Source organism: Camarhynchus parvulus, chromosome 21 (assembly GCF_901933205.1).
Source record: "Camarhynchus parvulus chromosome 21, STF_HiC, whole genome shotgun sequence".
Lineage (NCBI taxonomy): Eukaryota > Metazoa > Chordata > Aves > Passeriformes > Thraupidae > Camarhynchus > Camarhynchus parvulus.
Window position 1 is genome coordinate 1,798,932 of NC_044591.1, and position 27,151 is coordinate 1,826,082.

Genomic DNA, 27,151 nt, shown 5'->3' on the forward strand with positions numbered 1-27,151 from the left:
CCTAAGGTAAAATAATTCTCCCTCCTTCCTCACCCACCTGGCATTTAATCACTTCCCCATACCTTGATGGCCTCTGCCACATACTGAAGTGAGGGGACCTTCACTATCTCTCGCTGTGGCAGGTGACCCCTTGCCAGCTCCTGCCTTCCCAGGCCCTGTTGGCAGGGCTTGGAGCATCCTGGTTGGGATGGCCTCCCCTGGCTCAGCTGGGACTCCATCCATCTCCTGATTGTGGGGGCTGCATCCCTATGGATGCATCCCCAACCTCCCTGGGCAGCTCCTGGCATGAGCAGCATTTGTGCTGGAAGGAGGGGTGGATTAAATCGGGAATTTAAGGTTTTTGGCTGGGTTTCAGGGGCGTGCCTTGGGATTACTGCCCTCCATCATCATCTTCTCTGCTGTTTCCTGTGCTCAGTTACCGTGGCTGCTCTCCCCCATCCTGGACAGCCCTTCTTGCTCTCCCTGGCTCTCCCTTTGTCCTTTCTCAGCGCCGTTTTTCTGCCCGAGCACTCATCCAGCTCGTGGCCTTGATGTCTTCTGTGGCATTTGCATATAAAGGTGGGTTTTAATAACGCAGGAATGAGAAACTGATATATTTCAGTGCTGCTGGCTTCTCCTGGGCCTCATAAATCACTGCATAAAGCATTGCAGAGCCAGCCAGGGAGAACTGCTGCCTAGCAACTTCTCCTGGTTCCCTGGGGGAGCAGGATGGGGCCCTAAAATCCACCTGAAAAGTCTCCTTTAAAACCCTGAGGGCTGGGGGAGAAGAGCTGTAATGGAGGAAAACCTGCTTAGGGAACAGAGTTGGAATGTAATTGGCATAAGGAGTCACTTTGCATCTGAATGTGTCGGCTGAGCACAGGGAGGGATGAGTCAGCCTGTGCAGGAAGGATCTGGAGATGCAGGACAGCAGAGCAATGGCACTTCCCTGTAATCAGCAAGGATGAGGATGGGCAAGGGCATGGGAGGGCAGGAGCATGTATGGCTCTGCCTGCCTACTCTTCCTTCCCCAGGAGAAAGGAAAACTGTCATGATCATAGTCTTATCCTGGAGAAAGTTGTTGGTTTGGAGGATAATGAGGAGAAAGAGGGACAGAAAAAGATGTTAACCTGTTCTACTCAGCAGTGTGGGAGGTGGGTACTATGCACATCCAGGGCTGTGTCCCCAGCCAGGGAGGTTTCATCTGAACCTCCTCCCTTGTGCCAGTGGGGATTTGGGGCAAGGGTTTGCCTTGTCTTCCCATCGGGGTCTTGCTTCATCCCCATGACTGCAGTCATCAAACCCAGGTCTCATCCTGTCCCAGGTCACTCAGGGCTTCAGAATGAGGTGACAGAGCCATGCAAGCATTTTGGGCACTCAGGACTCCACAGCCATTCTCACCTTCCTCTCTGCAGCTCCCCACATCAGCCAGAGACCCCCAGGAAGATGCCAGGGCTGATTGACCGGGTGACCCTCTCCCGGCTGCCCCTCATTGCGTCCGAGGTGACATCCTGCGTCAGCGGCTATGCCTTTGGGATGACAGCCCTGCTCACCTACCACAACCCAGACCCCCAGGCTTTGGAAGGCAAGTTTTAAGGAGTGAAGCTTGGAATGGGAACTTTAAAGTCAGGATATGGCAGTGCTGGGTTTCTGTGCATGCCTTCAACCTTTAGATGCTGGTGGGAAGCACAACCAAATATATTGTGTCCAACTCTACAACTTTTAGGTGTGAAAAATCCCACAAGTGGGATTTTTTTCCCACTTGGGAAGTGCCAAGAGGGACCTGGCTGTTGGGTCCAGGGAAGAGATGGGTGTTGCTGACACCCTTCCTGGCTGGCAGGTCTCTTTGTGTACCCCTTGGACGAGGGCACAACTGTCGTGGGCTTCGAGGCAGCCGTGTCCGGCGCACCGTGACAGTGCAGATCAAAGACAAAGCCAAGATGGATGACACCTACTTCAACAGCTGCAGCCTCCCCCCTGGAAGAGCTGGTGATGGAAGTGGTGAGGGGGTTGAGGGTGTTTTAGGGAGAAAAGGAGGGGAAGGGGAGTGGGGAGGTGATGGGGGTGGCTGGCTGGTGTATGCTGCTGCACCAAGGGGGCTCCTTTTGGGAAGCTGAGGGGTTGTGGTGCTCATGCCAAAAGTGTCAGTCTTATCCATCTTGGAAAGCACTGCTGCTTCTGGGCAGCCAAAGGAGTGATGCAGAAGCTGGGGCTCTTTAGAGAAAGCTGGTGTGTGCAGTGGTGGCAGCTTTGGGTGTTTGATCCAGGGCTGGGGGTTGTGGGAGGCCTGGAAAGGAGAATTTTCCATGGTTGCAATACCTGGCATGGTCCAATCTCTGTGCAGGAAGGCTTATGATGGATGAGGACCTGGAGAAGATTGTTTTTGTGGCCAACCTGGGCATGATTCCTCCCCTGGAAAGTGTCTCCATCTTCATCAGCACCTCTTCTGAGCTGCAGACACTGCCCAGCGGGGTGGTGAGGGTCCTTCTGCCAGCTGTGTGTGTCCCCAGGGTCCCCCAGCCCAGCCTGGAGAATGCCAGCAGCTTTTCCAGCCACCAGCTCCAAATGTACGGAAAACCACGGGATGGGCTCTGTCTGGGATTGATCCTGGAGAATGCAGGGCTGAATGAGCAGGAGCTGCAGGTGGCTGGAGAGTGGTGGCAGGCTTTACCTCTGGCAGACCTGCAGTTCCTGGGCCATAGAACATGTTGACAGGGTTTATTTGGATTTATCTCACCATCAGGGACAAGTCCCCCTGCGGACTGGGGAGCCCGGAGCAAGGGAGCAGGTTCTGCCTGACTCAGCTGCTGGACAGTGAGGCCACCAACCCCTTTGAGTATGAATTCAGCTTCCACCTGGAGATCCGGGGGCCGTGTTTGCTGGCAGGTAGGAGCACTGGGGCTGTCCTGCTGCACAAGATTGATTTATCACCTCCCCAAGGCAATGTCCACACTCCCCCTCCTCCTCAATGTAAATCTGTGTTGGCAACTGAACTGTGCTGGGGTGGATTTACCAGTACAGGATTGATGCTAACGTGGGTTCCTGTCCTCTACTGCCTTGTCATCCCTTCTCCCTGGTGTGCCCCACCCTCAATCTCTGCTGGCACCTCGTTTTCCCTGCAGGAGTTGAGAGCCCCACACACGAGATCCGAGCAGACGCCGACCCCTCGGCTCGCTCTGCCAAGAGCATCGTGATCACGCTGGCCAACAAACACACCTTCGACAGACCCGTGGAGATCCTGATCCATCCAAGTGGTAGGTGGGCTCTGCTTCCCCTCTTCTGGTCTTGCCCCTTCCTGGGAGCTTCGTCTGTAGCTCTGGAGACAGCTGGATTAGTGCTGGTTTTGCAAATATTGTCAAGGGTAGGCTTGCCAGGAGGTAATCCTGGCCTCTCTCAGGGTTTTCTGAGCTCTCCAATCTCGCAGGTTTTCCCATCCAAGGGTGCCTGCATCTCTGCCAGACCCAAAGTGTAACCACAGCTGTTCTTCACACAATTCTCTGCATTTACAGAGCCCCACATGCCCCACGTCTTAATGGAAGAGGGTGACATGACCCCTGCAGAGTACGAACGACACCTGAAGGGGAAGAACGATTTCATTAAAGGCACTAAGAAAGACCCCAGTGCCAAGAAAAAGGTGAGAAACACAAGCTGCAGGTGTTAGCTGACGCTTTCCATGGACTGGAGCTGAGCTAGAAGATTATTCCATGTTTCTAGCATCAGATATTACACTGTCCCAATGAGACCTGCAGCGCCCTCCGTCAGAGAGGGGCTTGTGTGGAGGAAGAGGGGGAAATTCAGCAGTGCTGCTGATAAACTGAGAGGGGAAGGAGCTCTGAGATGGTTATTGTGTGTATAATTAGTGCTAGTCTAGCATAGCATAATTAGAGAGGTGCATTGTGATAGCATTAAGGGTATTATAATTATTGCAATGACATAGAATAAAATATTCTTTTAATTGCTCGGTAAATGTTTACTGTTTCTGGGTAGCTGTCAGAGAGAAAGAAGTGATCTTCCTGGGAATAATGAGCTGAACTGAAGACAAGGTAGGAGAGACTTCTCTTTGTTCTGCTGAGCAGCAAAGAGAAAAATATCTGTGCTGGGATTTGTGCCTTGTCTTCCAGCAGTTCTGAAGGAATGAGTGACAGCCCAACTCTTTGGTGTGTCTGGGATCAGCAGAGAGGAGCAGACAGCTCAGAGCCCTCTGGATTTCCAGGGTGGGCGTCTTCTCCTAAGGGACAGGTCGTGCTTGTGTGGCCACAGCTGGGGCTGACAGTGTCAGCTCCTGTTTTACACAGCCAGGGCTCTCCTGTGTGCCCAGGGATGCTCATTTCCCCCTAAACTCCTTCTCCACATTTCTGATCCTGGGTCCCTCTTGGCAGACATCCCTGACCTGCTGCAGGGGTGTCTCCCTGTGCTGCTGAGATTTCTCCTTTCACCAGAGACTTGTCAACCCTCCTCTCCTCCCTTCCCTTTGCCCTCCACTCTCTCTGGCAGGGCTGGGACTCTGCAGGCATCTCCTCTAATTGTGTTCAGCGTGTGGCAGGTGGAACGAGATGAAACTCCCACGCTACGCCTCGGTTGGCTCCCTAATTATTTCTGCACATTTAGCATGTCAAATTATCTAAGGGGGGATCATTCTGGAGACATCTCCCTGCAGGAAAGCCACCTGTGCCCCAGGAGGACTGGGAAACAGCTGCAGGGAGCAGAGAAAATGCCTGGAGTACCTGGGGTAGATGATGGGCTGGAATTGCTGCTGCTCAGAGCAGGACATTGGCCACTTCTTGGCTTAAATTAAATTAGCCCAGAAATTTCAGCAGCAAATGATAAGTAATTCTCCTCCCTCTGTTTGTTATGCAAAAGGCTTGGATGCTGTCAGCTGCAGGTTGGTGGGGATGGATGCACACTGGAATCAACTTTACTCAACAAAATCTGATTAGTTTATTGTAATTGGATAATGGGTGAAGGGGAACAGAAGGGAGGTGAGGAGATGTTTTGTTTTCTGGCTGACCTGTAGCAGCTCCACTGAAGCTGTTTACTGAAGATTTGCCTCTAAAATTCCCTCCAGTCATGAGAAATCCCAAAGTATGGGCTCATCCTGATCACACAGGAAATTTATGTCATGGATACCCAAGAGCTTTCCAAGGAGTTCTGTGAATAGGTCCAGGGCCACGATGCAATATTTGTTCAGAGGCAGCAAGGAACACTCTAGTCTGGAATGTGATAAACTGGAAAAGTTGTGAAAGAAAATAATGTCGTATAGCTGGAGGGAAATGGAAATGGAAAAAGCCATTTTATTTCTCAGCACCTGATTAATTTGTGCCTCATAGCATAGAAGGGAAAGGCAGGAGGATGAGTGGGAGCTTGGCTTATTCCTCTGAGTGGGACCTGTCTTTTCACTGGGTCAGGGAAGCTGCGCTCAGGCAGAGGAGCTGAAAGGAGAACTTGTGTGTGTGTGTTGAGCCAGGGAATTAGTGAGTTTTAGAAAACAAAGGTTGGTCATCAGCTCATAAACTGAGGAATGTGACTCATGGCTGGAGAAAACAAGCCCAGTTATCTGGGGTCTGGTTTACTCCCTGTGAGACCAACGAGAAAAGCAGCCAGAAAGAGGAGAAAAGAGGCAAACAAAGCCCCTGAGGATCGAGCTGCTGTTGAGGAGTTTTTTCCACACTCAAACCCAGGGATGAAAGGCCATGGCTGGGATGATGTGGGGTCCTGGAGCTCCCTCCAAAGCAGCTGAGGCCATGAACCCGTTATTGCTTGATACACATGTAACAGCACATTATAAACCCATCACAAAAGGTTTTCACCAGTTTATTTTATCCCATTTGTAATGAATACTTGAAATAGAAGGAGAGAAAATGCAGAGAGCCATTGGAGCTGTGTGCAGTGCAGAGATCATGCGGGTTCCTATCGAGCCATGGCTGGAGCAAACGGTTCAGCTTTCCAAAGCCTTTCAATCCCTACAAAGAAAAGTGATAAAAGAAATGGGCAGAAAAAGCAGCAAACCAGAGGCAGCAGGAATGAATTGGAGTGCTGAATGCAGCAGATCAAGGGCTGCATCTCACACTTCATTAGTGAGTGACCATGGAGAAACCTCTGGTGTGCCTCGGTGGGATGCTAAGCTGTGCTAATGAACCAGGTTTTCGGGAAGGTTCTGCTGAAATGTTTGGAGAATCAGATTTGCAAGGTGCTGGGTAGGGTGAGGTCTTTTGATTTCTTCTCCAGGCTTTTATCTGAGTGTGCAGTTGCTCCATATAATCCCAGAATGGTTTGGTGGAGAGGACCTTAAAGCTTATCTTGTCCCACCCTTCTCACAGGCAGGGACACCTTTCATTTTTCCAGCTTGCTCCAATCCCTGTCCAGCCTGGCCTTGGACACTTGCAGGGATGGTGAATACTGTGGGTATGGACGGAACAGGACACCTGCATATTGGCCCACCCTGCTGTTGCCACCTCTGAATAAGCAGATTCTGGCCCACAAAAGGCCATGCACTTGCATTTTGAGCCCTGCTCTGACTCCCCTCGAATTGAAATGGGGTGGAGAAATCAACCTCTCAAAATCAACCTCTCAAAATCAACCTCTGGAGCTGTCTCCTGCTTTCTTTCAGACGGAAATCATCAGGAAGAGGCTGAACAAGGACATCCCCCACCACCCTGTCATCATGCTCAACTTCTGCCCTGACTTGAGGACTGTGCAGCCAGGCCTCCGGAAAGCCCAGGGCGAGTTCATCTTCCTGGTAGATCGCAGTAGGAGCATGAGTGGTGTGAGCATCAGCCGTGCCAAGGTACCTGCAGGAGGGGAAGCACCTGCCTGTCAACAGGGATGAATGAGAGAGAGCAGTGGGGATGCTGAGAGCATAACTGTTCATTATCAGGGCATGGGGGGTAATTATAGGCTGTATTTTAGTCATCTCAACCATGGCGCTCCTCTGGTACCTGCAACAAAGGTGATTCTCCCCTGTTCTCTTCTGCTTTTTCCTATCAGCACATAAAATGCAAAATTATTTTTTTCCCTCTCTTGCTGGCATGTTTTGTGCATCCTTTTTCCAGTTCTCCGTGTCTCCAGGAGGGCTTTGGGTGATGGCTGCCTAGGAGGGAACCTCCAGGGAGCTCCAAGGGGAGCAAGGTGCTGACCATGCATTAGGAGAGGTTTTGCTGATGGGCATCTCTGTGAACCTACAGAAATGATTTAAATATGAGACATCCCTTTTTCAAACACAAATGGCCACCAGCAGCCTGGTGGATAGTTATGGGAATTGTGTCAAGAGCTCTGAATAAAAAACAGCATTGTCAGGATATTTTGTGGGTCTGAGGTTCCCCTGTCAGATGTGGCTCTTACCCAGAGCCAGCCCTGGTGCAGGACCCTGCACTTGGTCTGTTGGACCTCATGAGGTTCCCACAGACCCACTCCTGAACTTGTCCATCTTCTAGCTCATCTCTTTTCCCATCTGTCTCCAGTTTCCATGGGAACTGCTGAAGGACAGACACCTTCAGCAACAAAGATTGGGATGCAGAGGAGCCTGCAGATGGCTGCAGCACATCCCCTGGGATAGGGAGGCTGTTCCCAAGGGGAACAGGATATCTCTGGGCTTGTAACCCCTTCCCCCAGCATCTTTAGGAGTCTGACAATCTTTTCCCAGCGTGGATTTTTGCATTCCAACTCCCAGCATGGCTGGGTTTGGGCACCACAGTCTCTGCAGCCTCTGTGGAGGCTGGATTGTCCTCTGGGGATGGGGACCTGCAGGATCAGAGCCCTTCTCTGATTGGTCCTGAAATGGAAACCCCATCTCAGGAGGGCTGTAGAAACAGGAAAAAGACTGTTCCCCTTCAGGAAACAATATTTTGAGGGAGATTTTGGAGGAGATACCTCAAGGGAGAAACCCACTATCCCTCTTTTGAATGTCCCATCCTTGTTTGTCACTCGCAGACACCAGGGACCTCACAGCAGGAGCTTCTTCTGAGAGCATTTGGGTGGGTTTTGGTTGGTGGAACCTTCTGCATCATCCTCAGCTGGCTGGATGCATGGCATGACAGGTCTTAGAGCTGTGCAGCCTCAGGATGCACTCAGAGATGGGGTGGAAGGGCCCGTGCAGAGCAGGAGGGCACCAGTCCAAAGCAGCTGGAGTGGAAAATTCAGGGATTTAAATTTCCTGCAGCCAATTCCTTTCCCACCCTGATGCAGCCAGGGAGAAGAGCCAGGCTGTGATGGTGCTCACTGGCAAAACTGCACTAATAACTGGGAATTGACTTTTCTAGAAGCAAACATCCCTCCTTATTGAGTTGCCATAAAGCTATGGAGTGCAACAGGATCAAGATCAATATTTACCATAAGAAGCAATAAATCTTTCTGCTTGCTGAAATAGCAAGCAGGCATCAGTTGCCCATTTTGGGAAGTGCTTTAAGAGAAATATTTGGAAATTTATATTTTTTCCCTTGTAATGAGTTCCAAGATGGGATGTCAGCACTGAGATCTGGAAGAGCCAGCATCCCGGGAGCCATCTGGGAGCAGTGGTATAAATATATCCTCGTAGGTTTGAGATAACAGCTTGGATTCAAGTACTCCAGAGCCTGTTAAAGGGCAGCCCTGCTCTTGTGCATTATTCCACTGATTTTCAGTGCTCCAGCTCTGAGTTTTTGCTGAGTCTTACAGGCTTTGGGAGCCTGTAAGGAGGAGCTTTTGGGATCCCTGCTGGACCCAGGCAGGGAGTTCGCTGTGTCCCTCTGTGGTCACTTGGTCTTTGCCACTGGTAGGACAACTCAAGGAGGCTATTCTTGCTCCTTTGACCTTGGCAGCTCCTCCAGGGGCTGGCTAGAGGGTTTCTGCTGCCCTCGGCAGACTGGCAGGAGTCTGCCTTGATCAGCATTTAAATAGAACTGAGCTGCTCCTGAACACTTTGCTTTACATTTTGCTTTAAATAAACACTTTGCTTTAAATGGGTCTCCTCTCCTGCCACATAATTGCTCCTACAAGTTCAAGAGCTCCTTAAGCAGCTCTTGCCCAGTTCCTGTGATCACAAGCTCTGTCCTGGACTTGTCCACAATACCACTGTGACAATTCAAGTTGCTCTTGCCTTATGTAAAGCCCAGGAATAGGCACATTAGATAACCACCTCTGGTAAAGAAAATAGCTTAAATCTGTTGTCTCCCAGTTATTTTAATTGAAGCCAGCTATGAATACAAGAGAATTGGGGATGGGGGAGGCTTTTCCTTTTGTGTAACTTTAAGCTGTTTGTTTATTTTCTGCAAGTTTAGGCATTGAGATGCATTGCGTGTCGCACTTCTCAATTTCACACTCTGCTTCTCACCCACCAGCTCTGTGCTGCAGCACTGTGTTGCCAGCACAAATTGAATCCCTTAAAAACAAACAGAAAAAATTGTTCAGTTCTTTGTTGTCTTTTTTTTCCAAAGACTCCCCATTTTCCTCACTGCTTCATGTCCCAAGTATCATCAAGGGATTTTGAAAAGAGCTGGGTCATATGGAGGCATGGGAAAGAAGCAGTTGGTTTGTTGTCAGGTGAAAGTGGGAATAAGATGAGATGGCTCTGGCAGAGCTTTTACTGGTGAAGTTGGGGCAGCCAGGGAAGATCTAAGTGTCCTCATGTCTGTTTGCTTTTTACCCTTCAGGATGCCCTGTTGGTCATTCTCAAGAGCCTGATGCCGGCGTGTCTCTTCAATATAATTGGGTTTGGATCCACCTTCAAGACCCTCTTTCCTGTCAGCCAGGCCTATTGTGAGGTGGGTGACCCCACAGTTCACAGAATCACAGACTGGTTTGTGTGGGGAGGGATCTTATATACCATGGGCAGGGACACCTTCCACTATACCTGTGTGCTCCCAGCCCCATCCAACCTGGCCTTGGACACTTCCAGGGATCCAGGGGCAGCCACAGCTTCTCCGGGCAGCCTGGGCCAGGGCCTCACCACCCTTATAGTAAATAATTTCCTTATACCACCAAATCTAACCCTGCCCTTCTTCAGGTTAAAGCTATTCCCCCTTGTCCTGTCACTCCAGGCCCTTGTCCAAAGTCCTCCAGCTCTCTTGGAGCCCCTTTATGCACTGGAAGGGGCTTTAAGGTCTCTCCAAAACCTTCCCTTCACAAAGATGAGCATCCTCAACTCCCTCAGCCTCTCCCATGGCTCTCCTTGGTGCTCAGAGGGTGCTGGTGCTGACAATTCCCCTGTTCCTTTGGGCAGGAGAGCCTGCTCATCGCCTGCCAGAGCATCAGGAGGATCCGGGCTGATATGGGCAGCATCAACCTCCTGTCCCCCCTGAAGTGGCTCCTCCGCCAGCCCATCCACAGGGGCCACCCCCGGCTGCTCTTTGTGCTGACAGCCGGGGCCATCAGCAACACGGGGAAGGTTCTGGAGCTGCTGCGGGACCACTCCTGCTCCACCAGGTACAGACTCAGCCCTGCAGGGCCAGAAACCTGGCACAGGCTGGCATGTGCCTCCCCTTGAGCACAGCTCCATCTCACAGACGTCCCCTCTTCAGAGACAGAGGCAGGACGGATTGCTGCTATGAGCCATGGGAGAACCTCAAAGGGTTTGGAACGAATCCCAGAAGTTCAGATGCTTTTTAAACAATCAAAAGCAGGATAATTGAGCTGACAACTTCACAGCTCTCGGCTGATGCTTCCTGCTCGGAGAGATTGACACGCCAACAATCTTCCTCGCTTTTTTTTAATATTTTTTTTTAAAGCACATCTGGGGCTGGCCCCAGCTGCTTCCAGGATGGGGCTGTGCAGAATTGAATATGCTGAAAGGCAGCTATGTAAAAAGCAGCTAATTGTGCACAAGCTCCCAGCCTGGCTCCCCAGCCCTGATCACAGCCTGTTCTGGTTTCTCCTCTGCCTCTTTAAGGAGCACAAAACATGAGAAAAATGTGAGAAATCCTGATTCCTCTTCCATCTCTCAGACTTTGGAGTTATCAGGGAAGCTGCTCTGTGGGTAACTGCACAGAGGTCTGATTGTTTCCCAGGGCATCCCACCCTCCCACCCTGGCTCTTGCAGGGCTGGAAGGGAGGGTTACATGCAATCAGAGCTGGAGCGTGGTCTTGGGTGACCCTGGAAGGGAGAGTGCTGGGCATGCCCCTTCTTAAAAGAAGATCAGAGCCTTATTTAGGAGGGGTGTGAGGCTGGCCTAGGATTTGCAGGCAGCTGAGGATTAAAACCCTCCAAGAGAAAAGCCCCTTGTGCAGATGCAGTTTGCTGCTGAGGGTGCTTTCTTTCTGAGCAATCCCCTGCCCTGCCCAAATGCCATATCCCACCCATTCCCATCCTCCTGGCTTCCTGGCACATCCATCCCCACCTAGCACTGCCCTCCATGCCTTGCCTCCAGCTCAACTTCCAGCCTTCAGCCCAAACCAAATCCTGATTCACAGACCTGGCAGTGGGAGGGAGCAGCCTCACCTGGCTGGATCATCCTTCCTTGAGAAAATGTTTATTTTCATTGCAAGCAGAGATAATTACTGGATCTTTAGTGCTATTGACCACAGCCAGCAGGGAAAAGAGCTGAACTGAGAGCAAAGCAGCTTGTTTGTGTTTGCAGAGGAGGGGAAGGCTCGAGGTCCTGCTGGGAACCCCTGAGTGTCACTGCTGAAGGCTGCTCTTTGGGGAAGGGATTTGGGGTCTGCTGAGAGGAGGGGGCTGGTGGTTCATAGAACCCCAGAATGGTTTTCTTTGGAAGTGACCTTAAAGCCCATCTCATTCTGCCCCCTGCCATGGGCAGGGACCCCTTCCATAGCCCAGAGTGCTCCAAACCCCCTCCAGCCTGGCCTTGGACACTTCCAGGGATCCAGGGGCAGCCACAGCGGCTCTGGGCACCCTGTGCCAGGGCCACCCTCACAGGGAAGAATTTCTTCCCAATATCCAGTCTAACCCTGCCCTTCTTCAGTTTAAAGCTATTCCCCCTTGTCCTGTCACTCCATGACCATGTCCAAAGTGCTTCTCCAGCTCTCTTGGAGACCCTTTACGCACTGGGGGATTCTCAACCTTCCTGCCACATACCTAAAAGAGGGGCTGGTTTATTCTGCTGGACACAGAAGTGGCAAAAAGCCAGAGGGAGTTTCTGCCTGAGGGAGTGTGTGAGCTACATGGGGCTGGTGGGTGGCTTTTGCTTTGGATCCTGATTCTCCGTGTCCCTTTGCAGGTGCTACAGCTTCGGCCTCGGGCCAAACGCCTGCAGGAGGCTGGTGCGGGGTCTGGCTGCTGTATCCAGGGGCGTCTCCGAGTTCCTGGAGGAGGGCGAGAGGCTGCAGCCCAAGGTACAGCCCCCACTACCCGGGGCTGTGAGGATGCTCTGCTTCAGCGAGGGGGAGGCCACGGCTCCCGGGGGGCTCATTCCCCATCCTGGCCCTGCCTTCCCAATCCCCCCGCAGCAGGTGGGCGAGCGGGAGGGGATGAAAGAGCATCTCGGTGTCCGGCGGCCGTCGGAGGGAGCGGAGGGTGCGTTTGCCTCCGCCTGGGGCTGGGGACCGCGGTGGCGGCGGTGCTGCAGCTCTGCCTTCAAAGGCAGCTCTGCCTCAGATACGGCGAGGGCAGTGGGACTGGCATCAAAGCAGCCAATTAGTTCTGAAGTCGGGCTCAGCCCTGGCGTTGCTCAGGCGAGAAGGACTCGGGGTTGGAGCGAGAGGAATGTGCTGTGATGGCTTTGCTTATTAAGCTGACTTTAAAGCCTCTCCATTCCCTCTCTCCCCATGGAGAGTAAAACCGTGTGCTTGAAATCTGGCATAGGGATGGCTCTGTCCCCTGGTGAATGCAGAGCCCAGCCTGTCACCTGCTGCTTGACTAAACCCAGAGAGAATTGGGTCTTTAGCTCCTAAATATCTGCAAAAAGCCAGCTTCTACCTTCTTGATCTCTCAAGGAGGAGTTCGGCAACTCCACCCTCTGCAGGAGCCTGGAGCACACAAAAACCTCTCTAAGACAGAATGGCATCAACATTTCTGATGTAAATTAAAAGCAGAGACAGTGAAGAGAGAGGTGTTTAATAAGAGCTATTAATAAGAGCTTTGCAGGCTGTGCAGCTCGGTGCCTTCGGCAGTCTGAGGCGTCAATTAACGGCTTTATAAAACACAGCCTGGTGTGTCTTCCCAAGCCTGTGAAAAAGCAGGGAACAATGGGGAATATTTGAGCTATTCTGTCTCTAAATCTGGTGTTCAGTTCCCTTGGCATGCAGGGAAGCTCATGTAGATGGCTCCATGGGAGATTTGCCCATGAGGTATTCACGAATATTGGTCTTCACCACATGTGTAACAGGCAGAGCATTGCTGATCTCTGGCAGTGGCTTGTGCCAGCAATGAGCTGTCCCAAAATTATCAGTGTGTGAGTGCTGGGCTTGGGACAAGGGCTGGGGCTGGGGCTCAGGCCAGTGAAGGCTGACAGCATATCCTGGGTGCTAGAGGGGAGCAAGGGATGCTGCCTCACATCAGAGAAAGATCCCTCAGGCCAATAGCTCCCACCTTGCTCTGGGCTGGCAGTGTGTGTGAGATCAGCCCTGTGCTCCATCACTATCTGCTCATGGTAAAAATCGGGGAATCATTGAGTCATTTAGGTTGGAAAAGACCAACCATTAACCCAGCTCTGTCAAGTATAACTGTGCCAAGGAGATGGGGGTGCTGGGATGCACGTCAGACTAAGAGGAAGCAGACTGTCAGGAGAGGGTAGGAATCAGCTGATGGGATTGTTTGAGGGAATGTTCCCTTTCCCTGTGGCACATGGCACGTGCACCATGGCTCACACCGTGTCCAGCTGGTGTTGAACCTCTCCCCCTGCCCTTTGCAGATGATCAGGTCACTGAAGAAGGCGATGGCTCCGGTCCTGAGCGATGTGTCTGTGGAGTGGGTCTTTCCTGAGAGCACTGAGGTCTTGGTGTCCCCTGTCAGCAGCAGCTGCCTGTTCCCTGGTGATCACCTGGTCAGCTACAGTGTCATCTGTGACACCTCCCCGTACCTGTCCAACCCCAGAGCTGTGAGTCTGTCCCAGGAGCAGGGGGTGTTGGGGTGTACGCAAGAGTCTTGGGTCTCTGCATGGTCAGGGGGTGTCTCCCTTAAGGGAGGTGATGGGTGGGGCTTTGGGGGGCAGTAGTGGCTAAGGAGGCTGGTGCAGCCTGTCTCAGCTGAGAGCTGATGGACAGAGACTGTGGTGGGACCTGTTCCCTCTCTGTGCTTCCCCCCAGGACAAGAGGCGGCAGTACAGCACGATGCATTCCCAGGAGTCGGGCAGCTCTGTTTTCTTTCACTCCCAGGAGGAGGGAGCAGGCTTGGAGAGCTGGAACCACTCCAGAGACTCAGAGGGGTCCTGCCCTGCCGAGCGCTCCCCCGACCACCTGGGCGTGGGCAGAGACCCTGGGGGAGAGTCGGACACGGACACGGGTCAGATTTTCCTCTGTACATGCGGGGGGGTGATGCCCTGTCTCTCTGATCAAGCTCCTGTCACTGCTCCCCCAAGTTTTTTGCCTGATTTATACATGTCTTCAGCTGCAAAGAGCTGGAGGAGTTTGCAGGAGAGATGACAGATCTCCTGAGGCTTGAGCAAGTCTGTTTGGTTTGGATGTTTTATCCAAACCTGTCAGGAAATCAAGGGAAGCCTTGGTGAGCTGGGTTCCCTGGAGATTTTCAAAGCAGCTTTAGCTTTGGCCACATAATTATTTACAAGCTTCCCAAGCAGTGTGAGGAGGAGTGGAGTGAGCAAATGGGTAGCTCTGCTAGACCATCCCTGTACCTGCAAAGCAACTTCCCAGTCAGGAGGGGGGAGGATGGATCCAAAGCCCTCTCCCCAGGGTGTCACTCCTCCCCACCACGGCCTGGCTGGGTGTTTGTTTCAGCAGCATGTGGCATAAAGCAGCTGGTTGCACCCTGGAGCTGGGGAAACCTCTGTTACTCATGGGATGTTCTTCCCTTTTATTCCAAGAGGATCTGTACTGTGCATCCCCTCAAACTTGTCAAAAGCAATGAGAAATCGTGTCTTTCCAAGGCAGATTTTAGTCTTGCTCTGACAGGAGCGTGTCTGCACTAATTAAATTTCATTAGTAAACCCTTTGTCTTCTCCAGGGAGGTTTGGGGAAATGCAGTCAGGCTTTTTTTGGCTGAAAACTCCTCAGACAAAACCTTCCCAACCTGCTCTCTTGACATCTCCAGGAATTTTGTGTTTCTATTTCCTTCTGTGCTTTCGTTGCTTTCCTTAAAACTTTGCAGGGCTGAGTGTGGCCCCCTGAGCTTTGGCAGGACCTTGGCGAGGGCTCCCTGCCTCCCACTGTGAGCCAGGGAGTGGTGCTGGCTGCTCCCAGTGTGGAGTGGAGCTGATCCTCTCTCCCCCCGTTCAGGAATGGATGTGAAGGCTCTGTCCAGGAGACGGGCATACAGCACCACCCACATCTCCGAGCATGAGCCCCGCAGGAAGGTGCCCACAGCCAGCGACCCTGGCACTGCCCTGGTGAGAAACCCGCTGAGGAAAACCCACCTGCAGGACCTGCAGCAGCTCAGCCCCGAGCCCTGGCAGGTGGATTTGCAGGTAGGTGATCCCCCGAGAGGCTTTGCCTGCAGGTGGAAGCCAGCAAGGAGGAGGGAGAAAATATCCGGTGGATAAGAGCCTGAAGGAAAGGGCCTGACTCACACTAGCCCTAAAATATTGATATAGGTATAGATAATAGATACAGCTCTGCAGCACATCCCAAACACTGGGGAAACGAGCCTAGCAGGGAGCAGAGTGCCATCCTGATATCCCATAGCAGTCCCTCCCCATGGGAGCCTGCTTCTCCCTGCTCCTCTTCCCCTTAGCAGCCTGTGCTTCACCTTGCTGCTCCTCTGGTCCTTCTTACCTCCCTACAATTTAGGATTCAAACCTGCCCATGGCTGTGGCACTTCTGTGCCTGGCAGGGAAAAGGAATTCAGTGCCAAAGCAGGTTCCCAGCTGGATGCATTGCCTTACATAGCACTGGGATGAGATGTGAACCTGTGTGATGATACATCTGCTGAACAGGGTTTTGTCCCCTACCTGCAGCAGGTGGAATTTGGGCAGATTTTTCAGCTGATCTTTGAGAAGGGTAGGGATAGTTTTCTCTCATCCTTGGCATTGCTGGGATGCTCTGCTCTGCAATCAGCATCTGCAGGGCTGGGAGGACCAGCAGCACTTGTGTTCCCATGGAAACTCAGAGCAGGGACTTTCATTTCCCCTCTTCTCTGGGTTAGAGATCACTGGGTGAGGGCTGGGAGGGGAGATGAGGGGGCAAAGGGGAAAGCAGGGCCAGGGCTCCAGAGGGAGGGATGAGACCTCTGCCCTCAGCCTACAGCAGTGAGGATGGTGAACAGCATCAGTGACCAAGAAGAAGCAGGTTTTAGGGGTACTGGCACCATTCCCTGTATTGGGAAGGTCCCCAGAGCATCCTCCTGCCCTTGGTGTGCAGGCAGGAGTGGAACTGACTCCCTTCTGGGGGGCAGTAAATGGTTAACAGCATGCAGCCTGCTCTTAATTAAATGCAGCCTGGTTTTGCTATCCCTCCTGCTGCCAGGGCTCCCAGCAGCTCTCCCAGCTCCCAGTCCTGCTGCCAGGGCTTGACATTTTCAGGGGTGTGAAGCCGAGCCCTCAGCTCATCTCCACGCTTGCCATGCTGGGAAGGAAAGGTCAGCACCAGCCACAGGCAGCTTAAACCCCCAGCTCCATTCCCAGCTGACTTCCCCTGGCTGGGAGGAGAGCTCAGGCAGGAGAAGGAGCAGGTTTGGAACAGAAAGGGTCTGGCAGGATGTGTCAATATTAGCTTGGTAAATCGTGCCTAGGGCCACCTGGCTCCCAGTTTTGCTGGTGGTGTCATAGAACAACAAAATTTAGGTGGTGGTAGGAGGTCATATATGTCTGTCACTCAGAGAAAGTATCCTTCCATCCACCACTTTCTACCACCTCTGTTCTTTGCTGGTGATGTCCTAGGAATATAGAGTCTGTCTGTTTAGATGGATCTTCCCACAGCCCTGGGGACAGGGATGAAACCCAGACCTTGCACAGGGGAGCATCTCTGTGGAATGTGGTGCCAGAGGTGCTGGAGTGGGGGATTCATGTCTCCTGAAAGTGGAGAAACACTCTCATAAAAAAAAATTAAAAAAAGATAAAAAGATAAAAATTCCTTTCTCCCATCCCCTGCACCTCTCCTTTCGTTACTAAGCAACTGGTCCTTGATCTTTCTGTCTCTCTTCTTTTCTTTGGTTCCCAAGTGAAGTCATTAAAATGTCTGGAGGGATGAAACTCATATTTCACCTTCTGTATGTCTGGGGAAGGAGCCCCGGGGGCCAGGGTCCCTTGGGGACACCCCAAGGTCTGGTGGAGAGCTTTGTCTGGGCACAGATCCCAGCCGGGGTGGGCAGAGGGAAGGACCTGGGTGATTGCATCGCTCACAGGGGTTGGGTGGGGACCAGATGGGATCAGAGCAGACAGAGCAGGTCCATGCATGGAGCAGATGGGATCAGAGGGGACAGAGCAGGTCCATGCATGGAGCAGACAGGATCAGAGGGCACAGAGCAGGTCCATGCATGGAGCAGATGGGATCAGAGGGGACAGAGCAGGTCCATGCATGGAGCAGACGGGATCAGAGGGCACAGAGCAGCTCTGTGCCATTGGCTGCAGCCAGGTCCAGCCCTAACACCTGCTCTGCTCTCAGCCCCTCCCGGCCATCCCGCGCGGCTCTGCCAGCAGGATCCGCGGCACAGGCGCCCGGCGCCCCGCCCTGCTCCAGCACAGCTGCGTGTCCTTCTGCCACGACGCCACCGCCCCGGACGGGCTGCAGGAAGCCCCGGCGAGGGGCTTGGAAGCACTCGGTGCCATCAGGAGCCTGCACTCCTCCTCGGACAGCCGGAGCCCCGGGGATCTGGGTGAGTGGGAGAGGGGGGCATGGCCAGCCTCACCTCACCCTGTCCGTGCCCGGGTCTGGTGCCATTGCATCGCACCCCGTGCCACCGTGTGACAATTGGGAAGGATTAATGACGGTTTTGTGGTGCCAGTGGGGAATTCAGCTCCCAGGGAGGTGATTAATGATCTGCCTCTCCCCTCTCTGCAGAGTCTGCCCAGCATCCATCCCTCACCTTTGAGACAGAGACCTCTTCCGACTGGGAGCCCCAGGACCTGGATATCGGCGCTGCCTGCGGCTCCCCGCGCTCCCCCAGGGCCCTCTGCAGGGCAGTGGTGAAGGGGCTGAGGAACAACGAGCCTGTGCAGTGGGAAGTCACGTTTGATGTCCACCCTCTGTTCCGGGAGCGGGAGAGCCAGGAGGATGGTGACACAGACCTGTGGAGTGAGACCTTCCACCACCTGGCAGCCAAGTCACTCATCCAGGACTTGGAGCAGCTCGCTGAGAGGGAGTGTGAAATCGAGCATGGTAATGCACAGCTGGCTGCAGGCAGACCCTGCCTGGCCTCGGGAGGGCTTTCCAGCAGTCTCAGCAGCCTCTGGAGTGAAAACAAAAGCTGCTGGTGGTAAAATATTAGGGAATGTCTCACACAACTCCCAAATAACATCTCCCTTCAGCTGCCTTGTGCTCTTCTGCTTCTGGACCCTTGCTGCACATGATCATTCCTGAACTCATGTTCCTTCCCACTCCTCAGAAGCAGGGGTTGGAATTGAAGGTCCTTGAGAGTCCCTTCTGACTCAGTATGTTCTGTGATTCTGTGATCCCTCTGCTTCATGCATGAGGTAACATGGTTATTTTTAAGGAGTTGGTCACTTGGAGCTGGGAAGTGGCATCCAACTCCAGCAGCAGCCCCCAATCACTGCTGTGGGCCACACATGTCCCTGGGCTGTGTCAACCCTGTCCTCCATGAGGTGCATCTGGGCTTGTAAAATGACAGCAGGAGCAGCAGTGGGCAGAGTTTAGAGAGATAAAGGGATACAGCCCCTGCTGGGCATGGATCCCCAGGCATGGGGGTGGGTGTGGGAGCTGGGTGTGAGGGGTGGGGGAGCCCCTGGGGCCCGTGGACTCTGACCCTGCTGTGCCTCCTGTGGCAGGGTCTGGGCGGCGGTTCCAGCTCAGCGCTGTCCACACCAGCAAGGCCTGCAACATCATCAGCAAGTACACAGCCTTTGTGCCTGTGGATCTGAGCACCAGCTCCTACCTGCCCACCCTGGTCCAGTACACCCACACAGGTAACATGGAGCTGCCACAGGGGTGGAACCTTGTCCTGGCAGGGAAGGTGTCACTGGGAAACTTCTCTCAGGGCAAACCCTGTGAAGCTGCAGTACAATTTGGCACCAGATCCATACCCAAGGCCGTGGTCAAGATCTTGGTGGCACCAACCTCTTCCCCTGGCCAGAGAAAGGGTCTCCTCTGAGGTCTGGGTACCCAGGGATGACCAGAGAATCACATAATGTTTTGGGTTGGAAGAGACCTTAAAGTTCATCCTATTCTACCCCCTGTCACCGTCTCCACTACCCCAGGCTGCTCCAAGCTCTGTCCATCCTCGCCTTGGACACTTCCTTGGAGGGAGCAGCCACAGCTTCTCTGGGCAACCTGTGCCAGGGCCTCACCACCCTCATATCAAAGAATTTCTTTCCAATAGCCCATCTAAGCCTACTCTCCCAGTCTGAAGCCATTCCTTGTCCTGTCACTCCAGTTCCTGACCAAGCTCATTCTGTGGTTCCATTGCCATCATGCATGTGCCAGTCTCTCTCTAACACTGGCTCTTCTCTCATGCCAAGGGGCAACATCCAAGCAAGGCAACCAGAGGAAACAGAAGAGTTCAGGAAACAGAAGGCATCGTGGCTGTTCCCCTGGACGTCCTCAGTCAGCATGTGGCCAGAATGGAGACTATGGATTGAACAGCATAAGTAAGATTGCCTGGGGTTTTATCTCCTTCCGTTAGAGATCTCAGTTGTAGCAGGCCATGGGCTTGGTAGGGCCCTGTGGAGAGCAGAGGCCTAAAGACAGGAAATGCCAAGTCATGGCAAGCCCCTCTCTTCTGCCTTTTGGACCTCAGCTTATCTCTCTGTAACCCCATAGGTCACTTTCCCTTAACCCCTGCTATTGGACAATTCTGGATACCCCTATACCCTTTATAATGGGCTGGTTTAGCCCATTCTGGTTAGAAGAGCCGTCTCTGGAACCCTTCACAGACCCCCAGTAAAGACATTGCTGTGGAACTCCAGAGCTGCCTTCTCTCTCTGTCTGTCGGCCGGGCCCAGCAGTGCCTTAGCAAGCAAAAGAGCTGAACTCAAAAGAGCTGATAATCACTAAAGAGCTGATATCTCTTATGCTTGCTAAAGGTAGCCAGTGCCTGAGAGCTGCTTGGGTTTCAGGCAGTCTGTCCCCGTAAGAGGACTGAGCTATCCAGCCCGTGCAGCCTGCTCGGGGGCAAACCTGCTCTCAGCAGGAGGCTGGGACACTCAGTGGTTTGGGACACCTTCTCTGGTCTTTTTAAATCCTGCCTTGGTGCTCACCAGACGTGTCAGGCTGGGGCTCATCTCCTTGAAGGGCAAGGAAGCTTCGATTTGCCCCCCAGCCCTGACATGGCAGGGGTGCTGCTGACAGCGCTCGGGAGTTAATTGGCAGCCGAAGTGTGGGTAACACGAAGGATGAAACGAGTGTAATTAGAGGCAGGGGGGATGTGAGACACTCACTTGTCACCAAATCCTCCACTAATGAAGACGAGTTGGATCGGACCTTGTCTGGCACTGTCAGAGCTGGAGCTGAATTACCAGAGCCCCAAAGAGGCTCATTAACCCCATCATGCCATGGGAGGGAAGGTGCTGGCTTTGGCTGGGTGCTGTTGCTGATGTGGTTCCTCAATTGCAGATGCTGAGGAGAGGAGCCCCTCACCCTCCAGCACCCCGTCCTTGTCTGCCTGGGAGCGCTGCCGTGGCCCTGAAGGTAGGGAAAGAGCTGCTGGCACTTGGTGCAGCTCCATCGAGTCCGTGGTTTGGGCTTCTGCTGAGTTTTGGGGAATTTTATAAAAATTTATGACCTAAAACTAAGCTTGTGAGCACAGGGCCGGACTCATTCTGAGGTGAAAAGGATGGAACTTGATGCGGTTTTTGGTATAAATCTCCCCCAGGTTCATTTTTAAGAGGTATAGGAATGTTTATTATCCGTATAGGAAAAATGAGGCAAGGGGAGAGGAGGAGTTTTGCCAAAGATTCAGCAGCCAAACAAGCCAGGACCTTGACTCTGCTCCCTTTTGCTCCCCTGTAGCACCTTGTAACCCCAGCACTGTTTCTCCCCAGGGCCTCTCCACAGCCTGTCTGCTTCCTCTGCACAAGCCCAAAAATCCATTGAGAGGCTCTTTGCTGCCAGGTATGATCCAGCTCGACCTTCCTCTGAGCCCAGCAGGTGCCTTTCACCTGTGTGGGTCTGATGTGAACACAAGCCAGGGGGAGAGGAGGGACCCCCAAGAACAGCAGCTGGAGCTGGGGCTGAGCATGGTGCCGGTGTCTGGGGAGCAGGGATGGTTTGGAGGGGAGGGTGGGTGTCAGGATGAGCACAGAGGTCACAGACACCTTTTCATCCTTTCACAGGCTGACCCTCAATAAAACCATGCTGCTGGTTCGAGCTGCCAAAGGCTTCATGAGTAAACCTCCAAGCAGAGGGAGCAAAGCCAGCTCTGAGGGTGACAGTGAGAGCATGGACTACCTTCCTCTGGTGAGCAGCTCCTCCCTGGGTCTTGTTGGGGTTGTGTGGTCACTGCAGGGGAGCAGAGGAGGATCCCCCAAATCTTCCTCCTGCTGCCTCTGACAGCCACGTCCAGTGACCTGCTCAGAGATGGAGAGCTGTTTCACCCATACATGCCTTTTTCCTGAGCTACCCACAAGTGGTTGGTGCCAGAGCTTCCCTTTGTGCCCACCATCCCTTGCAGGTGTCCCTGCAGCTGGCCTGTGGTGCCTTCCTTCTGAATTCAGCCTTCTGCGACGCCGTCAACATCCCCATGGAGAAGCTGAAGTGGACATCACCCTTCGCCTGCCACCGCCTGTCCCTCAGCCCCTCCGGCTCCTACAGCAGCAAGAGGAGCAGCTCCTCCTCGGAGCACAAACCCCTGAACTGCCCCCAGCAGCTGCTGGTCCCCAGCGGGCAGGGGAAGGGCCCCACCACTGCAGACCTGGCAGGGAGAGCAGTGCTGGGGAACACGGGCCGCCCTCGGCACCTGTCGGGCAGCGCGGCCGAGAGCATCTCCAGAGCCCTGAGAGCCGAGCAGGAGCAGGAGCTGCGCCTCCCGGCCATCACCATCCGCAGCTTCTCCTCCCCCGCCGGCAGCGGCCGCGGCTGGGACACCGGGGGTGGCTCCGAGCTCCAGGCTGTGCTCTCAGACGTGGAGCTGCAGCAGCAGACAGAGCCCGAGGGGATGCTGTGGGCCACGGCTGTGGCCCTGGCCTGGCTGGAGCACAGCTCAGCTTCCTACTTCATCGAGTGGGAGCTGGTGGCTGCCAAAGCCAGCCTGTGGCTGAGCGGGCAGGACTTCCCGGAGGGATCCAGCCTGGCCACGGTGAAAGCTGCAGCCCAGCAGCTCTTTGTGCTGCTCCGTCACTGGGATGAGAACCTGGAGTTCAACCTGCTGTGCTACAACCCAGGCAGTGTGTAAGAGGAGGAGGGGGAGGCTTGGGCAGATTACTGAGGGCACAGGAGCAGGGATCTATCCTTTAGGAAATGCCTCCAAGGAGCTCAACTCCTCTGGTGCAGGGATGTGTGTGTTTATTAGAGGAAACCCTGCAAACAGAGCAGCCTGGGCAAAATCCTGCACTCAGCAGTCAGGATTTTGCCCTGGAAGGGAACCTACCACTGCCTGCAATAGATGCTTTTTAATTTCAACTAGATCAGCACTTCCGGCTACAGCAGTTCCCTCTGATTCTGGTTTCTTCTGGTCCAAGCCCAGTTTCCAGGGCAGATCTTGTGGCCTGCTCCACTTTCCCTGTCCTTGCTTAGATGCCTCTTCCCAGCTCTGAATCACTGCCAAGCCCCCACTGCAGCCCCTCAGCCCCAAATCCCTGCTTTCCTGAGGCTCCTGCCTGGCTCCTGCCATCTCAGATGGCTTTCAGAGAAGGCAAAGGTCTGACAACATGCTCATCTCATGGATAAAAGGGAATCTGGGCTGGGAATGAGCATGTGAAGAGCAGCCCTGCTGTCACAGCCAGGAGGATCGAGCCCAGCCAGGCCACTTGGAGGCTGGGACCAAACCCCATCCCATCCACACATGCTGGGCTCCTTCAGGCTCTCTGCAATCCCAGCAGGAGTTTGTGAGATCCCTTGCAGCCAACGTGTGCCTTTGGAGCTTCACAGGCAGAGCCAGGGTGCCCGGGATTGAAGGATCAAGTGCCTCCAGAGGGAGTTGTGTGCCACTGTCTCCCGTGGAGCCCGCCTGGAACCCACTGCCTGCTGCTCCCTCCCTTGGCATGTAGCAGCCTTGCCTGTCCCAGCAGGCTTCTGTCTCGTGTCTGTGTGTCTGGGGGTGAACAGGAGGGAAACCCGTGCTGGGGACCATGAGCACCCCTCCGGTCTCTGCTCGGGTGTCACCTCTCCAAGGTCCCCAAGACCATGAGCATCCCTCTGGTGTCTGCTCTCAGTGTGGCCTCTCCGGGGTCCCCAAGATTATCCTTCTGCTCTGGTTTCACCTCTCTTGGGTCTCCAGGAGCTTCCCTCTGGTGTCTGCTCTCAGTGTCAGCTCTTTGGGTTCCCCAGAACCTCGAGCACCCCTCCAGTGTCTGCTTTGATGTCCCCTCTCTGAGGTCCCCAGTGTGGCAATGCTCAGTGCTGCTGCCGGTTTGCCGGCCGGGTGCCTCAGCACAGGCGTGTTCTCTGTTGTTGCACAAGTGTTGTTGTCCCAGTAAATCACAGCCTGCTCTAATTCCCAGTGTGAATCCTTTGTTTTGGGGTGGGTTCTTGGTGGGTTTCCCTGGGGCCACCCCAGCTGGTTGGAGCACTGTGTGACTGTTCAGTAAAATACCCCCCAAAAAACCCCGTGATGATTTAGTGTGTGTCTGGGTTGCAGAGGGGATAAGGAGCTTCCTTCCAGTTTTGGGGAACTGTGTTTTGCAAACCCTGAATTGCACAGCATTTGGTAAGCTGTTGCATCCAGGATTTTAAAACCCAGGGGAAATTTGGTTTGATTATTCTCTGAGGCAGAGATGGAGCTGAGAAATCTGCTGTCTTTCTCTGCATAGTTTAACCTGTCACCTTGGTCAGTGCAAGGAAACAAAAATCCTGCCTTCATCCCACACCTTCCTTAATTAGTGTTGTAATCACAGGAATTGATAAAGCAGCCATTGTGTTTTCCAATCCAAAGCAGGACATGGGAGCTCTGCCATCCCTTATTTTCCCCTTGGCAAGCAAGGACCCCCTCAGATGCCCTCTTGCTTTTGGTGACCTCTGGATCTATATATATATCACATAAAATAGACACTTCTAGCCCAATTTCCTCCCTCTGGGCTCCATCTCCGGGGATGGAGCAGATCTCTCAAGGAGGGAGTTGGTGCCTCCAGCCCCAGCATCTCCAGAGGCCCCCTCAGAGCACCCTCTTGGCATCCAAGGGAATTTCACCCCAGTATTTTCCTTAAAGAAGGGCACTCCGGTGCTGTTGCTGGGGTGACCGCAAGTGCCTTATTAAGAGAAATTAATTTGAATACAGTTGTCAACTGTGGCTTAATAAATAACCCCCTAATGCTGTGTAAATAAATATTTGCATGCAGCGTCTGCACAGGGAGGGAGACACGTCCCATCCCGGGCAGCCTTGTGCCAAGGGGGTTTTGGGGAGAGAACTGGCCAAGTTGGGGTTATGGCGAGACCCCGCAGAGACCCCTCCGTGTCCCCCCTGCCCTGTCCCACCACCCTGGGGAGGTTTTGCTGCCGAGCTCCGCTCCTGCCGGGCCGCGCTCCTCCTCCGCAGGGGCTCATTAGCCGGGAACCGGAGGAGCCTTTTCGTGCTTTGAAGGGTTATGAAATCTGAGGGAGAGGGGGAGGACGGGAGAGCTTAAAAAAGAGCCGTCGTGTCCCCCCCCGCCCCACGAGCCAGCCGTCGCCTGCCGAAGGAAAAGGGCTGGCAGCCGTTCCAGCACAGATTGCGCCTCTGCCCCGTCCCCCCGCCAACCCGCCGCCGACGGGCGATGCCGCGGGGTGCAGAACTTCGCTAGAAAACGACGTTTTAAACAGAATTTGCCATGTTTGGTGTGCGTGTGTCCCAGCGCCGCGAGGGGAGTGGGGGGCAGAGGCCACGCTGCCATCCAGGGGCTGCCCCAGGTGCCTTCAGCTCCCCATCTCTCCAAATTGGTGCAACATCTCCCTGCGATGCTGGGGAGGGCTGTGAGCCCACCAAACCAACCCTCACCGCCAAAACCTGAACCGGGGAGCAGCGTGGGGCTGTCTTGTGTTAACTACAAAATAGTTTTGCTTCGGGCATGTCTTTGGCTTTGATTTTCCCCATCCCAGGACCCCGGGCATGCCGGCGGGGGATGCAGCCAGTTGGTGCCGTGGGCTCCATCACTCCTGAAATAGAGCCCAGGGGCAGCTTTTGGGTGTCGGAGGCATCTGAGTGAAGTCATGTGGATGTTATGCAAGACTTGATGATAGGTTGTAAACAGCTATTAAAGTGATTGACAGGCCCAGGACGAAGTTTTGGGGGGGAAGAAAGGGGAAAGATGAGTAATAATGATTAAAATAATTATCAAATCGAGACGTTCCTTGAATTGAGGGAAAGTTTTGTGAGGAGGGAGAAAGATGAAGAAATCACATTTGAGCACTTCCCTGAGCGGGGAGTTGGGAGGATGGGGCAGATACTGAGCACATAAAGTTTGGGAGGGAGGGATTTGCATCTTTAAAACCAGCTAAAAAAGCAATTTCAGCAGAAATTTGGTGCATTTGGGTTCACTGAGTGCTGCTGGGTGCTGGCACCCCCAAAACCCAAGGGCTGAGCAACCCAAGGAGAGCAGCCCTGAGTTAATTAGGAGAAACAAGCAGATTATGGGGAAGACAGCTTCTATTTATATATAAATACTCCAGTAATCAGCAGAGAAGGGCAAGGGAAATCCAATAGAAATATGTGACTGTTTAAGAAGCTTTCTGAGCAAAACGTTACACAATCAGTCGCATTTGCCTGGGTCTCGCTCCAAGTCCCAAGAAATTAAGGGGAAAAAAAGAGTGACCCTGAGCAGAAGGAAGGAGAAGGGATTTGTAGAAGCTTCTGCCCATCAGATAAGGGGGAATCTCAGGAGCCTAAATGGAGATGTCAAGGGTGCCAGCAGCTCGCTGTGAGCCCAAGCCCTCCAGTTTTGCCCCCAGAACCAGCGAGCTTCAAACCTCACAATGCTGGGGGTTAACAGGGAAGTGCAGTCATGTACAGGTGAATTTCGCTCAGAAAAAAGATGCCTGGAGCTTCTCTGTGTTCCCAGGGTGCTGCTGTCAGTGGGTGCTGACACGGAGCAGAAATAGCTGTGGCCGCCCCTCGATTTCACACATCGCCCTCGCTCCTCCCGCAGCTCTGCCTCACCCCAGCACAACACAGACTCTGGGGGGGCTCCGGGGCTGCCACACATGTCTTCTGCTGAGAATCACCTCAACAATGGTTTTCAGAGTAAATCAGATGGTTGGATGCTCACCTTGGGGCTTGGAGCTCTCTAAGCACCTGGGGGTTGTGTCCTTTTGTGTTGTTTCCCCTCCCAGGGCAGCTGCACTGAGATTTTGGGATTTGTTATCCTGAAGGCAATAAGAGGCCCGAGGCTGAGGTTTGGGGGGGGTCTCAGAGGAGGGATGGGTGCAGAGCTGGGGTATCTGACCCTGCCTGTGAGCTGGTTGTCCCAGTGTTGTGCCCATAGAGTCATTCCCTATACAAAGAAGGAGGATGGAAATTTTTCCCCTTGCCTGCAAGGAAGCAGCATCACTGCCCAAGGGTCACTGGTGAGTGTTTGCTTCAGCTCTGGGTGTGCCTGTGGCTTTGCAGTGTGGGTTTGTGGGGTTGTATTTAAATCGGGAGAATCAGCCCCTCTTGTGCAATGACCTTTTCTAGTTTTCTCTTTCTGTGCCACCTGTAAAATTACCTTTGCCATGGGAAGTTTGGGCTGGGATGCACATGAGTCCTGCAGGTGCTTGTGCCCTCCATGTGCAGCCTCTTGGGGAGGTCCCTTTTAATTGTTAAAATAATTAAATCTCCTCAAGACACAGATATTATATTGCTCATGCTTAAAAAGCCAAGCTAGAGGTTTGTGGGCTTCTCTGCTCATTAAATTAG

General features: G+C 53.4%; 1 protein-coding gene across 1 annotated transcript; it reads left to right on the forward strand.

Moving 5' to 3' along the window:
- The first annotated feature begins 1,425 nt into the window (after positions 1 to 1,425).
- Positions 1,426 to 22,519, forward strand: VWA5B1 (von Willebrand factor A domain containing 5B1). The gene is given in 23 exon segments (XM_030964035.1): positions 1,426 to 1,564; positions 1,820 to 1,879; positions 1,882 to 2,026; positions 2,328 to 2,572; positions 2,761 to 2,865; positions 3,102 to 3,233; positions 3,489 to 3,613; positions 6,587 to 6,763; positions 9,603 to 9,713; positions 10,172 to 10,374; positions 12,126 to 12,240; positions 13,758 to 13,943; positions 14,152 to 14,347; positions 15,298 to 15,485; positions 17,620 to 17,830; positions 18,016 to 18,333; positions 18,960 to 19,097; positions 19,650 to 19,778; positions 20,743 to 20,817; positions 21,171 to 21,240; positions 21,462 to 21,585; positions 21,800 to 22,054; positions 22,265 to 22,519. Coding segments are annotated over 23 exon segments (3,702 nt in total).
- The last annotated feature ends 4,632 nt before the right edge of the window (positions 22,520 to 27,151 follow it).